Source organism: Corvus cornix, chromosome 3 (assembly GCF_000738735.6).
Source record: "Corvus cornix cornix isolate S_Up_H32 chromosome 3, ASM73873v5, whole genome shotgun sequence".
In the NCBI taxonomy this organism is placed as follows: Eukaryota; Metazoa; Chordata; class Aves; order Passeriformes; family Corvidae; genus Corvus; species Corvus cornix.
This window is the reverse complement of record NC_047056.1, coordinates 53532248-53546128: the sequence shown is the minus strand read 5'-3', so window position 1 is coordinate 53546128 and position 13881 is coordinate 53532248. Positions and strand designations below refer to the sequence as shown.

General features: G+C 36.6%; 1 protein-coding gene across 6 annotated transcripts in view; it reads left to right on the top strand.

Moving 5' to 3' along the window:
* Window positions 1-6587, top strand: part of ZDHHC14 (zinc finger DHHC-type palmitoyltransferase 14) — a 96319-nt gene extending 89732 nt beyond the window's left edge. For 4 of the 6 annotated variants that reach the window (XM_039568636.1, XM_010400292.4, XM_010400260.4 and 1 more), the window contains one exon: window positions 5348-6587. In XM_039568636.1, the coding sequence (XP_039424570.1) occupies window positions 5348-5749 (402 nt within the window). In that variant the 3' untranslated portion in view covers window positions 5750-6587. The remainder of the gene's footprint in view (window positions 1-5347) is intronic. The other 2 variants (XM_010400287.4, XM_010400279.4) reach the window with 1 other exon arrangement.
* Window positions 6588-13881: the final 7294 nt, after the last annotated feature.

Genomic DNA, 13881 nt, shown 5'->3' with positions numbered 1-13881 from the left:
ATATCAGGCTAAGTGTAAAGTTGCTAATCCTGCTTTCCAGTGCAATACATTATCTCTTGTTCAGGATACCAGTTGTGGGGCACTCTTTGTATTTAACAGCTGTTGTGGTAAGTTTGCTTCTGAGACTTTGAATATTTCATACAGGATCTACCCTACTTGTGGTAGTGACCCAGTTAGTAACAATCTCAGAAAGTCAGAGTTGTTCTATAATCAGTGCTTGATAAACCCATACTGTGATTTTGGGTTTTTTCCAGATCTTTGTAGAAGAGGTTTTTCTCATGTTTTCTTTGTAGTATCTGCCTTGTTTTACTAAAAGCTGGATCTATACTTACTTCCATGAAGGCTGGAAGCACATACAATTATTTTCCTGCTGCATTCCCGGTGTTTTTAATTTCTTTTCCAATATAATTTGAAATTAGTCTGGTAAATTCATTAGCCAACTTCTTAATATCCTTATCTGCATGAAAAGCATGGTCACTTGGAGATCATAATCTGTAGATCTCGCTATTTCCAAAGTATTTCCCTATTGCATTTTATTGCTGGTTATTTTTATGAGCTCATCATTAGTTTGATTGCCCAACTGTTTTCCTTATTCCTAAGGATTTTTTTTTATGAAGCACAGTATTTCACCCATTATGAAATAATAATTTTCTCTGTAATTTATTCCTTCTCTTTCATTTTAAAGTTTTTTTTGCTTTGTGTTCTGAAAAATGTTTTTACTTCACCATAAACCCATTAGTTACCACTGCTTGGATCTGCACTACTGTAGTACTTAATTTTCTCTTAAAAGCTGGAGTTGATTCTTGGGGTTTGATACAGGGTATTTTATTCTTCAGTGTAGTCCATTGAGAGGAAACACAGAATCTTATCTCAATCCATGAAGTTTTTTAGAGGAATTAGTTTGGTTTATATTTACTATGATGTCTCTAGGAATTCTCTAATGCCTTATAAAGTGATAGACTTTGCTTCTATCTGACTCTGTGTCAGGACAGGTTTATTTCCTCCTTTTTAAGAAATTTTTTTGTATTCCTGCATTCCTAGACATCTCTTCTTCAGTGTATATGTAGTTCCTTGTGTACCAGATTCTCTTGTTTCTAATTCTCCATTTCCTTTCCTGGATGCAAATTCTTTAAAGTGTTTTCTTACATATATGTACTACTGAAAATTGTAGGAACTGTAGTGCCTGCACAACATTTATTACCAGTGATAAGTGGAGGAAGGTCCTCTCCCACATGTTCACTTAAGTATTTCTGTTACTGATATAGAAATAGATCCAGCTGACCCAGGAAACATTAACTCTGACCATCCTAGCATACTTTTTCCTTGCTTTTCATATTTTCATTATTAGGAGTATTTCTGTCATGACAGTAACAGGATCGGCAAGGGCCGCAGTCCCATTTTGCTGGGAGTTTCGCGAGTGTGTGTCCTTGCACATTTACTGATGTACTTCCCCGATGCCCAAAACAGAACTCAGGGCTCTTACCAAGTCAACATTACTACAGTCAAGGTTGATAGAGGTTTTTCATTAATGCATTTTATTTCACAGTTAAAAGTTATGGGTTACAGGCCCATGCAAGTAAATCAATTTCAGCATTTCACTTTGGGTTGAGATATGTTTTAGGAGCAATTCTTTTGGCAGTGCATGTTTACTGCATTTTTATTCACATCTCAGAGCAATGTCAGAGCACATGAACTAGATTTATTTTAGGAGATACCCCTGTGGAATGCACCCAAGTTGCTCTAAGCATTCATAGACTTTTAGTCCATAAAAACAAACAGTGTCCAATCTGAAGAAAAATCTCTGGGCCAAGTGTAGTTTCCCGTTTGGCTTCAGAAGTGTTTCCCTTCATAGATCTGCTCCTCATGCACTGTGCTACTTGATAGTGGAGCCATTGACTTGGTGGGGTTTGTGGTTCAGTTGTTGCACAATATCCACAGTACGTTGATTTTGATTGTGAAATCCTACACCTGTTGGGAACAGTTACACAGCTTTGTCCCTGCACTCTTTACCCATTTGCTGTATCCAGAACTTGGTATTTCAGCATCCATCCTGTAACTTCATAGCACTGTAAGCCTCCTCTGAACTCCGTGTTGTTTGTACTTTATTCAGAGATTGAGACTATTCAACCTGCTTTTCTCCATCTTCTGAGAACTGTGACTATTCTTGAATGTTACTAGCATTTAGGAAATTTTTAACTAAGCTTATTTAATATTTAAAGTAAAAAATTTTGATTATTTCAAAATAATCACATTTAGAAGTGTGAAAAATATATTGCTATGTACAACAATGTTATAATGTATTTTCTGGGTAGCTTAGAAAAAACACATTTTCTTCAGAAAAAAAGAAAAATATTTTCCCTTAGTTTGTATTTATTACTTGTGAAATAAACACAGAATTCTAAGGTGTTGTTCAATTTGCTTTAATTTGTGCCTTTTTATGTGGAAATAAGTAGCTATCTAAAAATTTCTTTGCATATATTTAGTTGAACTTCTGTACTTGTAGAACTTACTAAAACTTATCTTACCTTCAGAATCTGCTGTTCCACTGAAACAGTGGAAATTTTAAGTGAAAAAATCAGCATATTTGAAATAAGAAGATACTGGTGGAATAATTTTTACAGTAGGTTTTTAGTTACTTAGATTTCAATGCTTAGCTTCCTTTTTGTTACAATCATAGGCTTTTTTGTTTCATTTTAAATTCTGGTGTTGGATAATTCATGTGATTAGTAGCAGCTAAGACTTCCTGCCCTAAATTTCATTCAGTCAAGAGTGAAATAACAGAATCGAGGAAAAACCACCATGCCAACCCTATAAACAAATCTGATTTCCTTGTTGGAAAGGAAATGTGTTGGCTGTTTAGACTTAAAAATAGTCTACCTGTGTATTATGTGCTGTTTTTATCAGATGTTTCTGAGAGCCTCATAGAACACACGTACTTTTTCTGGCTTAGACCCTGCACTAGTTCACTTTTGAAAGCTCTTTACAGCCTGTATTTTCCTAAGGATTTTGTGCCAATCACTGTTAAGCAGACAAGAAAAAGAAAACCTGAAATTTATCTAAGTCAAAGGAGAGGCTTTAGGGAAGTGACAAGTGCATGGAAAATGAAGAAGAGATATACAGCACCTGAAGAAGTTTATAACACTATTTAATGGAGCTTTATGAGGCTACTTTATCTTTCCAATATTGATTTAATTGAAATGCAGTAGAGTTCTGTAAGAAGAAAACTAATTCAGGCTATACAATGAGTTCAAGTAAATTATCTTCAGCTAATATAAAGCTGTGTACTTGTATTGCCTGGAACGCATTAATGATTTCCTTTTGAAGATCAGAGCTGAAGGTTCACTAAAGCAGTAAGTCAGCTGCTAACATTATTTGTTTTCAGTGTACCCCAGTGGTTATAAGCATTCCTTTGTTATTTAATTTGTTCTTTGGCTACTGCCTTCCAGAAAAAATAGGTTTTGCCGGTCTTTTTGAAGTATGAAAATTCAGTTAACATATTTTTAAGGTCTGCATAGTAAGGTTGGTTGAAGTTCTAATTTAAATAAGCAGGCATGAATAACAGGATATTAATCAAGAATGAGTTATTCACACTGAATTACTAATTGAAAGCTCTACTTCAAAAGATGCTGACAGTTTTCTTCTTAGTAAGGTACTTAAGCAAGGTTATGGCTTTAAGCCTGTGAGTAATCCCTCTGAAATGATAGGGAACTAGTTCAATTGTTTGGCTGGGACTGTTCATCATTTTGTGGGGGGAAGATTGCTTGCAATTTATATGAACTCAATTTATGTAACGGGAGGTCAGTCCGTTTATCTTTCTGAAAGCAGAAGTCTTGGAAATATGTGACTGAGTAAGGATTGAGCTTCTGCCTGTCAAAAAATAATTGGTCTGGGAGTCCTGAACCACTTAGACGTTTTAAACACTACCTATCTATTATGACCAAGTAGTCTGCTTGCACAATTGCTGAATGTAAGGTGTGTGCATCCATTATTAAGCTATTCAGTGGTGAATTGGAGAACCCTAAAATATCATTGTTGGTCATGGTTTTCATCATACAGTAAAGGAGGCAAAAGTCTTCCCATGGGTTTTCAGAGAGTATGTCACAGTGGCTTATTAAACTCAAATGGGCATTTTAGGAAATTGCTATAATGTTAGTAACAATGGTTATGATCAGGAGTATCTGAACAGATGATGGATTTGTAATACGTAGTAATTTGATATAAATCTAAAATGTCAGGCATAGAGCAGAACACATTGCCTTAACAGAATACTTGAAATAACAACAGTGCATAGGCATGTCTTACCTCTGGATATATATTTTATTCTCCTTGCTTGCCTCCAAATGTCCTTTATTGCATTTGTAGCTGTATTTACTGATTGTAGTGTTTTTCTTACCCAACAGAACAGTACTATGGCAAATGAATCTAACAAGATTTTTGAAAACTGCAATGTTATAACTGATCAGGCTATGAATTAAGTATTTTTTCCTTAGAAGCTCTTAAAAATCATGCCAATTCATGTTAAAGAGACTTAATTTGGCAGTGGGTCTACTACCCATTTAGCTAGCTGGACACTACTGAAACACATACCTGTCTTGTCATCTCAAGGAATGAGTTGCAATTTTGTATAAACAGATCTTAGGAATGGGGTAGAGCCAAAAAAACCCATTTCTGGTAACACTGACTGAGCTTAATTGGATTTATATAATGCCGAATTTGGTTTGTTATTGAGACAGTGCTTGCCAGAAAACTTGTGGTTTGTACCTTGATTTGTCACTTTGTCAGGATTAATCAAGAAACAGCCTAAAAATCATTAAGGTTGATCTCGATGCATTTGCGGTGCTGCCTGGTTTCTACACATCCTCTAGAGTATGGAGTATAGTGGAGGACATTCTCTAGAATGTATATATAATGTATTCAATTGTGAGGGGAAAAAATTTTTGCTCGTGGAGGCTTTATTACTAACTGTATCTTTACAAGGTCATCTGTGTCAAAAGAATTCTTGTTCTGAAAAATTTCTGTGGTAGGTTAATTCTTAACATGTGAAGACCAGTTTAAAGAAGACAATTGCCTAGTGTTTTTTAAGGAACCCTTAAAGGAACAGTGTAAATCTTTATCATAATTTGGTTTGATAATCGTCCAAAGCATTGGCTCAGTTATGCATGCCTTTCTTTTTTTTCCTGGGCAGCATGTAATGGGATTTTTGGGTGGCTAACCATGGAATGTTACTAATGGCTTTCTTTTTCTCTCTTCACATCCCATTCTTTTCCATACCTTTTTATCCATATTCTCCCTTTTTTTTCTCTGTTTTGTTTGCCTTATATGATTTTGACATCCTTCCATTCTACAGTGTGACCAAGATCAGTGCATTCAGAGCACTAAATTCGTTTTGCAGGCTGCTGCCACCCCCCTCCTACAGAGTGAGCCAAGCATAACTAGTGAAGAGCTCCCTTTACCAGGAAAGACTTCTATCAGTGGGCCTTGTGCAAGTCTAACTCTAGGGCAACCGACACCACCATCTTCTATGCCAAATCTCACATCAGATTCAGGTTTGACAGACATCATACCATTAAAAGAGGAGCACGAAGGCCATCAGTTTCTCACTCCTGAAGAAGCTCCATCACCCCCTGGGATGCTGCCAAGTGGAAGTCCTATTACACACAGCCATACAATGCACGTTCTGAGTCTAGCCAGCCAGGACTCATTGCATGAAGACTCAGTGCGTGGTCTCGTGAAGCTTAGCTCGGTTTGAACAGCTTTTTTGAACATCACAACGTTTCCTGGTGTCAATACAAATCCATACTTAACAGGATTACCACTGTAAGGCTTCGTAACATGCCTGTAATGGAAACTTGATCGCATCATGGAGTCTACTAAACAGACAAGTTATTTTTTTCAATGGAGCTATGGCATTTTTTTGACCAGGTTGTTAATGGTTGTGCTTTGATGGAGACTGCATTTTATTTTTAAATAAAACCAGAAAAGGTCAATAACTTTGTTTCCTGAAGCTTGGGTACAGCGAGTTGGAAATCAGCCTGTAACAAACACCATGTACAGTACAAAAGAGAGAGATTTTTGGATGTAAGTGTCATGCTCTGTATTCTATGCTCTTGTAATACACACTTGTTACGGCTTACCACACCTGTGGCCAGAATGATCTGCACTTACATGTTATGCTACCAATATTTGAGATAGAAAATTACCATTCCATCTGTTAATACAAAACAAAACAAAAGACTGCAGATGTGGATTTGCATGCCACGCTACAGTATGTGTTACAGTGGTGTTGGTATTAAGAGAAAGTGCTGCTTTTTTATTTGTGACTTTGAAAGTGCTGTTTGATTTAAAGACAGTACAACAGACAAATTAATGGACTATATTTTTTCAATTTATGACATTTTATTTTAAATTAATCAGTGGTGCCTAGAAATGATGAATTACTGATTTGATCATGTTGCATATCATTTAACCTTCTGTTTAAGTGTTTAAGTGAGGTATTGTGTTGTGCCATACCACAAGATTCTTCCACTCCCTAATGTGATACAATTACCTGTGGACCTCCAATAAAATGACATCCTCTATTTCGTGGACACGTGTACAGTTATCCTTGCACAGTTTTCCTGGGGAAGGAGGGGGAAATCATGTCCTGTTGCCATAGTTTGTAAAGATTTGACTGGAATATGTGTACATGATGAAACTAGAGCTATGGAGGAATAGCTGGTTACAATTAGGATTGCTTCACCAATTTTATGGTTTTGTTTGAGATGTGTATTTGTTCCCATAGGAGGTCTTTACCAGGAAACAGAAGAATTAACCTCTGCTTGCACTATAATTCAGTGTTCCTTACCCTATGGCTGAAGGGTGAGTGGCTTAAGATTTAAGAAGACAAAGACAGAGCTTAATGAAGTAATCTTAAATGATTAATAGTCTGTAGCCAGCCATCCTTCTTAATTTGTATTTGTCCTTTGATATTTTAAATGGAAATCTTGATTTCATAGAATTTTTCTGTGCTTTTTGTTTGCTTAAGTAAAACACAACTAAAAGGTTAAAGAGAATTTTATAAGTATTTTTTTTTGTGACAGCTGAAGAGAAGCTGAAAAACTAATAGCTTTAATACTGTGTTTACCTGCTTTTCAGGATGTGGAACCTGGATTCTTCTTTTCCTAGGACAAACTACATGCACAATATGTTTTATCTGATGTTTCTATGGCATGAAAGTATTCACCAGTTAAAAAATGTAACAGTTCTATATTGTTGACCATGGTCATTCACTGACACCAAGCTAAAAATCTTTTTTCTTTTAACTTTTGTTGTTGAAATTGAGAACAGTCAGCCTGCAGAAAATCATTCACCCATGCTATTGAAGATTCAGACAAGGTACTGACAAAACCCCTACTCCTGTAGGATTTCATAAGCAGTCTGTTTCTATAATTGATGATGTTAGCTTGGACCTAATTCAGCGTGTGGAACATAGCAATGCTTTTGCTTTGTGAGTGCCATAGTGAGTCCACCAAAGAACCTTTGGCAGACAAATCTGTCCCAGTTGTTTGAGCCACTGAAGAAGCTCTGGTAGACAACTCTGTCCCAGCTATTGTAGCCACCCTCCGAGCATTTTCCAGAAGCTGGAACAGTCTAGAGTTCTTTCCACCAGCCAAAGTGTAATGACTGACGTGTCCCAGTTGGTATCTCAGTAAGCCATGAGTTTTCAGCACTTCTGTGTCTTCTCTTGAAGAAGTCAGTGGTGCTCATCTTCCTGATTTCATTTTTCCTTGATGTGGCTTCTCAGGTATGAAGCCATGAATATCTGCATTAAAGCAGGCAATGGATTGAGGGCTGGAGATACTGGTCTGATAGACCTGGGTAAAGAATCCCAGCTTTGAGTTTGTAGACCAGTACTTGATGAATCATTCTCTTCTCTCATAGATGTCTGTGGGTAGTTAACTGTGCATGCATTACTCAATACTTAGAAGGGCAAGTCAAATATTTTTAATGTGGTATCAAAACTTTCCATTTGTACAAGTCACTATGAGGATGATTATTTTAAGGAAATTGTTCTTTTTAAGTCTGCCTGCAATAGCTGGTGGATTTTATGTTTCCAAGAATACCAACTTCATGACATTTGTATGTCATTGCCACTAGGGAGTAGTGAAGAAGGCTCTGTGCACAATAAAATTAGTGTCAGTTTTAACATAAAATGGAAGGGAGAGAGACAGGATTAGAGTCTTTATGGTGTTTGCCTTGTGCTCATGCTTTTCACCATTTTTTGAACCTTCTGTTTTGTTTACACGTGAAGTGTAAGAATTACCAAACATTGGTGGGAACAGATGTGCTACTTCAAACACATACTTATTCAGGTGACTTTCTTTTCGTTTTTAAGATGACACTCTTATTTTCTAAATGTGCTGCCTATGTTTTTGAATTTGGCTTTTGCGAATACACTGAATACTTTGAATTCGTTTATATATTTATATCACCCCTGTCTTAAGTCTCTTTTCCTCCCCATCTTCCTGTTTTAAATGGTGGCATCTTGAACCTCCCTGCCACGCCTGCCTTGCGAGGACATCTGCTGGAAGGCTTCGGAACTAAGTCCTAACCCATCTGGATCAGTAATTGCAGCTTTGACTGACAGCAGGCAGTGATTCAGCAGCAGGTTGATCAAAAAGGTACCTCTGACGGGTTTTTGGTCCCTTCCCCTTACCTTCATCACACCTGTGTTCAGTCGTGGGCACTCCCTTCGTTGGAATTTGTGTATACATCTGGAATGAGTCAGCAAAGTAACTTATTCATCACCTTCTCTACAGATTTGATTGTTGAAATTTTACTTTGCAGTATGATTACAGCACATGCACACTAAGGATCCAAAATTATAATCCTTGTGAGTACTGCACAGGGTTCTTTCAATTTTTTTTTTCTGTGACAGTATACTACTATTAAATAGCTCTTTCCATGTTTGATTTATAAATCTAGAATAAAAATTAATATTTTCAGAAGAGTAAATTTTTTTTTTCTTAAAAGCCTAAAATTTCTGAATGTGTAAAAACGGGTTCATTGATCTGATTTAAAATATTTATTCTGCTTTGGTTTTTTTAATAATATTTCCCCTTCTTGTTGTCTATATAATATTGTTTGTAGAATGAAATACAGTGCTTCATAAAATTTTTTAAAGGTTCTTTATTCGTGTGTTTTCTCAAAGACATTTCTATCTTGAAAGGGAGTTTTATATTCATACCAGTTAAATAGTAATGTAATAAATGTTTGAGTGTTACTGTATTTTTGTATTATAGTACATCCTTTGGTAACTTTTTGTCTCTTCCTGTTAACTGTAGCTGTATTTCTGCATTCCTTAAAGAATCTTACAGATGGAAGATTGGCTGCTTTGCACTTGATCCTAGTAAATGCTCCCAGAAGAAGCAAACTGATCTCATAAGCCCAAAGAGCCTATGTTTTAGCAGCATGTCTTACAAATGCAATGACCAACCTATGGCAATGCAGATTTTTTTTTTTTAAGTCTGTAGGGTGATTGTAATAGTTCACAGTAACTAAATGGTTGCCTAATGTTCAAAATCTCAAACAAAGGGGCTTCACTGGAGAACCAGCAAAAGTGAACTTCTGTTTGTGTTTTAGTTCCCAAATTCAATACAGCTTGAAGAGCAACTCAGCAATTTTTTAGAGGGATCCAGTCCTTACTTTAGTTATATTCTGGTTTAAATTTTATATTGGAACTGCCATCATGTATTTGTTGACTTACTCTTTTTCTCCCTTTCCCTCCTTATCAGCAGTGGTACTCTGAAGCTGAACATTGTGTGTGTTCGACCATGGGCCGTTCTGAGTCTTCGGTTTAAAGCCAATTGCTGCCCAAATGATCTTGTTTCAGGGACTGGCATGAAATGAAGTAGTACACTTCAACACACTTTCAAATATTCCTAGGCCGAAAATATGAATGAAATGTGTTTTAGACAGTTGCATGTAGATTTAGTTCACTTAAATTAGAGCTGTCCTAGTTTTCAGGATTCATCTGGGTCAGGGCTCCCTGATTTTGATTGCCTGCCTGCAAAGATGTTGCAATTTGACAGCTGAGTGCACTGCCCGGGCTCCCAAAAGGCTCATGAGATTAAGTGAGCCGTTTAAACCTGTGGATATATAGATTAATTATGAGTTGTTGAAGCAATTCAGTTCTACCACCAGAAGGCAACTCTCTGTTAACATTCAACTAAATGATTTGAAAGTTCACCACAAACAAGGCAAGCTGGGAGGAGACTTAAGTTTTGGATGTTCTAAGGAGATTAAATAGGAGTTTGTTTCTAAGGTAGGTCAGAGAGGACAGGAATAAGAAGATGAAAGGGAGAAGACTGAGTGAAAGCAGAACAGAGATTAGCAGGTGACATAGAAGAAAAGAAGAATTACCTGTAAACTGTGGAGGGAAAGGAAGGGGGGTATAAACAAAAAAGCCTCATGGGAAAGAAAATGAGGACAGCTGTCAATATTGATCAAACAATATTTAAAAAAAAAACCAAAACAACAGCAATTACTCATTGGTATTCAATTTTTTTTTCTGAGAAATTCCCTAAGTCATTCCAGAAAAAAATAAGGTCCAACTTCTGAGAGAAAGTAATTGTAGGAAGATGGTAAGGAAAATGTGTGGAGTTAGTTTGCCCTCAAGTTGCTCCTCTCCCTTAATATCTTTTTCTGTTTCTGTTTTGAAAATACATCTGTAAATATAAAAAGAGGTGAAGTCTTGGTTCCTTTGAAGTTGACAGGAATCTAAGGACAATGACCATGTTAAAAATGGCAATTGCTTTAGCATTTTGGATTTCCATACTGTTAATCATTTTAGCATTCTGTATTTCCATATCAGAAGTGCCATTGCCTTGAGAAAATGAATGGTGTAGTATGGTTTGGTGTTTCTTGGTGATTCCTTCATTAAATTTGCTCACCCTTCAGTGAAATGTTTTCCTAAGTAGTAGTCTCACCAATTTAACATGAAGCCTGGAATTCGGTCAGAGTTTCTGTGAATAGTGTGCAAATAGAAATTAAGACTACAGGCTAAATAGAGTTTGTGGTTTGAAAACCGGAAAGATCTGTCCCATAGAGATATATTTACTTTACAATATATAATGAAGTCAGTTCCACTGGCAAGAACACATTAATGACAGTGTTATCTTGATGTATTTTATGCGCTTCCCAACTTTAGTTACATTGCCACTTCTGAAAACCTGGAAAAACAAAACTCAGTTTAATCCAACTATAATTTAAATCTCCTCAAATCCAAAACTGGTAACAGCTGCTGGAACTATTCTGTGTGTATTTAGGTGTAGTTACAGAAAGGACACGAAGGGACCACCTTAAACAACTTGGCTAAATGATCTGTGATGTGAGGAGAACTCTTGTACCCTTTCTTCAGCTCCTCTTAAAAGCACCATCTACAATTGAGAAAAGCAGGCTCAAAAGCATCTCACTTTGGGTTGTGCTCTGTAGCCTGTCCATGGCAATCTGCAGGGATCTGACTGGGCACTGCCAGCTCAGAGGTGGAAATGAGCTGGACTGCTTAGAGGTTGTACTTGCTAGGGAATTAACTTCAGAGAACAGGGAGAAGTTCAGCCGAGGTGGTGGCACTGTTGTTACAGCAGCGCTCGTGTGAAGCCTGTGAGTGATTCCTGTCACGTGCGTGTTACTAAGTGTGAGGGGTTTGGTAGCAAACTTGTTAAAGTCCTGGGACCTGCTTCCTGTGTCTTCTGTCAGGAGAGAGAGAGCTAGTGCGTGATGGGTTCACATGGGAAAGTTCATTTCTCTTTCATGTTCTTCATAGTAGCTAGTATGGGACTATGTTTGGATTTGTGCTGGAAACAGTTGATAATTCAGGGATATTATGGTTATGCAGGCAAACCACAACTTCATTGCGATAAATAGAAAATTTCTTACAGGATTTCTGATCTGTCTGCTCTGCTACCTGCTTTGTGGTAGTGGAGCAGTTGATGGTGGTTATTGGCTGCAATGGGAAGGACATAGCTAGACAAACTTCTTCTTTTTTTGTGAAATGTTAAGTTTCCTTCTATGTAGGTCACAGAAAAATAAAAGCATGCTCTGTAGTGCTGGCCAGCTAATTTTCTAGTATGCAGAAGATATTTAATGTATCTTAGTTTTCTTCCTAAATTGAATGGAAAAACAAAGTTCAAAAAAGTTTCCACAGGTTCTGAATTGAAGGATCTTTTGCAACACAAATGGTGTTTAATTTTTAACTAAACAGTAGGTATTTAGTATTTATTTTATTACATATATGAAATTGAAATATTGAAATATTGAAAAATAATCTCAAATTTCTTCTGTTGTTTCTGTATTCACAGTGTCATAACATGGTTTGGAAGGGATGTTAAAGATCATCCAGTTCCAACCCCTCTGCCATGAGCAGGTACACACGTTTTACTGCAGTTATATGTGAGGAAGAAAACAAAGTTAAATGCTTTATTCCATAATTACATGTGTAGCAGCTGTTTCTAATATTCTTGTCTTACTCTTGAATATATTTTTCTCTCTTATATCAAAGATCTAAAATTTTCTTCCCTCTGTAAATCAATGTTCTGAATACATTTTACCTTGTTTTTTTAATTATTTAAGTAAACTTCTGAAGGGGAAGTCAGGGCTACTAAAAACAGTTTACACAAATCAGGGGGAAAAATCAAAATGCTGGTTTTTATTACTTCTGTCACAAGACTTCACTGCACAATAGCAACAGAATTACTGCAGTTGATATTAGATGGCTTGCTCTAGATTCCACATACTGGCCATGCACACAGGAAAACAGACTGAAAAAAAACCCTAAAAGATTTCATTTACTGGCTAAAATAAGTTATGGAAAAAGAATACATGGGCAAGGAAGGAGTAAGAAGACTTAATCAGAAGGTTCTGGATATAAATGCCTTGGACTGAGTTTGTTCTTGCTTTTGGTTGTGTATGTATCCACATTAGTATTTTAATGCACTTTGGAAATTTGTTTTCTTGTTACCTCTGCTTAGCACTTAGACCCATTCTATGGAGCAGTCTTGTAAAACAAAGTAGGTTTCTTTTAAATTAAAAATAAACCAGAAGGTAAGTTCCAGCAGCATACCTAATACAATCCAAATGCTCTCAGGAGCTGGTCCAGAATTTCTGTCCTCAAAACAGTGTGGACATGAGGTGAACAGAACCAAATGTCTTGCCGCAGAAATCTGTGCATATTAAGCTCACTGCTTGTGAAAGTAGATATAACCACAGGTTGATTTTCCAACTAACTTGTATTGTTCCTCTGGTTCATACTGCTGAAGTTGTGCTCTTTCTTAGCTGAAAAAATAACCCAAAACCCCAAGAACCTAGTATCTGTCAGAATTAGCTTTTATGAATTCATAGGTTGTGTTTCTTTAAAATACAAAAAATAGTTCTTACATGAACAATGTGCCAAAAAATGCTCCTGGAAATATGTCAAATGCAAGCCTAATACGTGCAATTCAAGGATGAGCTTTCAGTAGCATCACATTCCTCTGTAAGATGCCTATTCATTCTGACAACCTGCTGTCTAGAAATCTTGTGACCTCTTTTTTGGTACATATCAGTTCGTTAGTTGGTGAGCCTTAACGTGAGTTATTATAAAGAGATGGCTTCTGCTTTGTTTTAATTTATGCAAGTCTATTTGAAGAGTTTAAAGTATGTATTATTTTAACTATTTATGTTGTTGCTGAATTATGGCAAGTTTTGTGCCTCTACTCTCTGCTCAATAGTCAGTTGCTCTGATCTTACATCCTTGACATAGTAATTAGTGATCCTGATGCCTAAGGAATGGATTCCTGTTTTAAGACTGATGGTCGTGTATTTTCTTCCTACATCCTTCTGCTGGCTGTAATGACAGAAGCATCC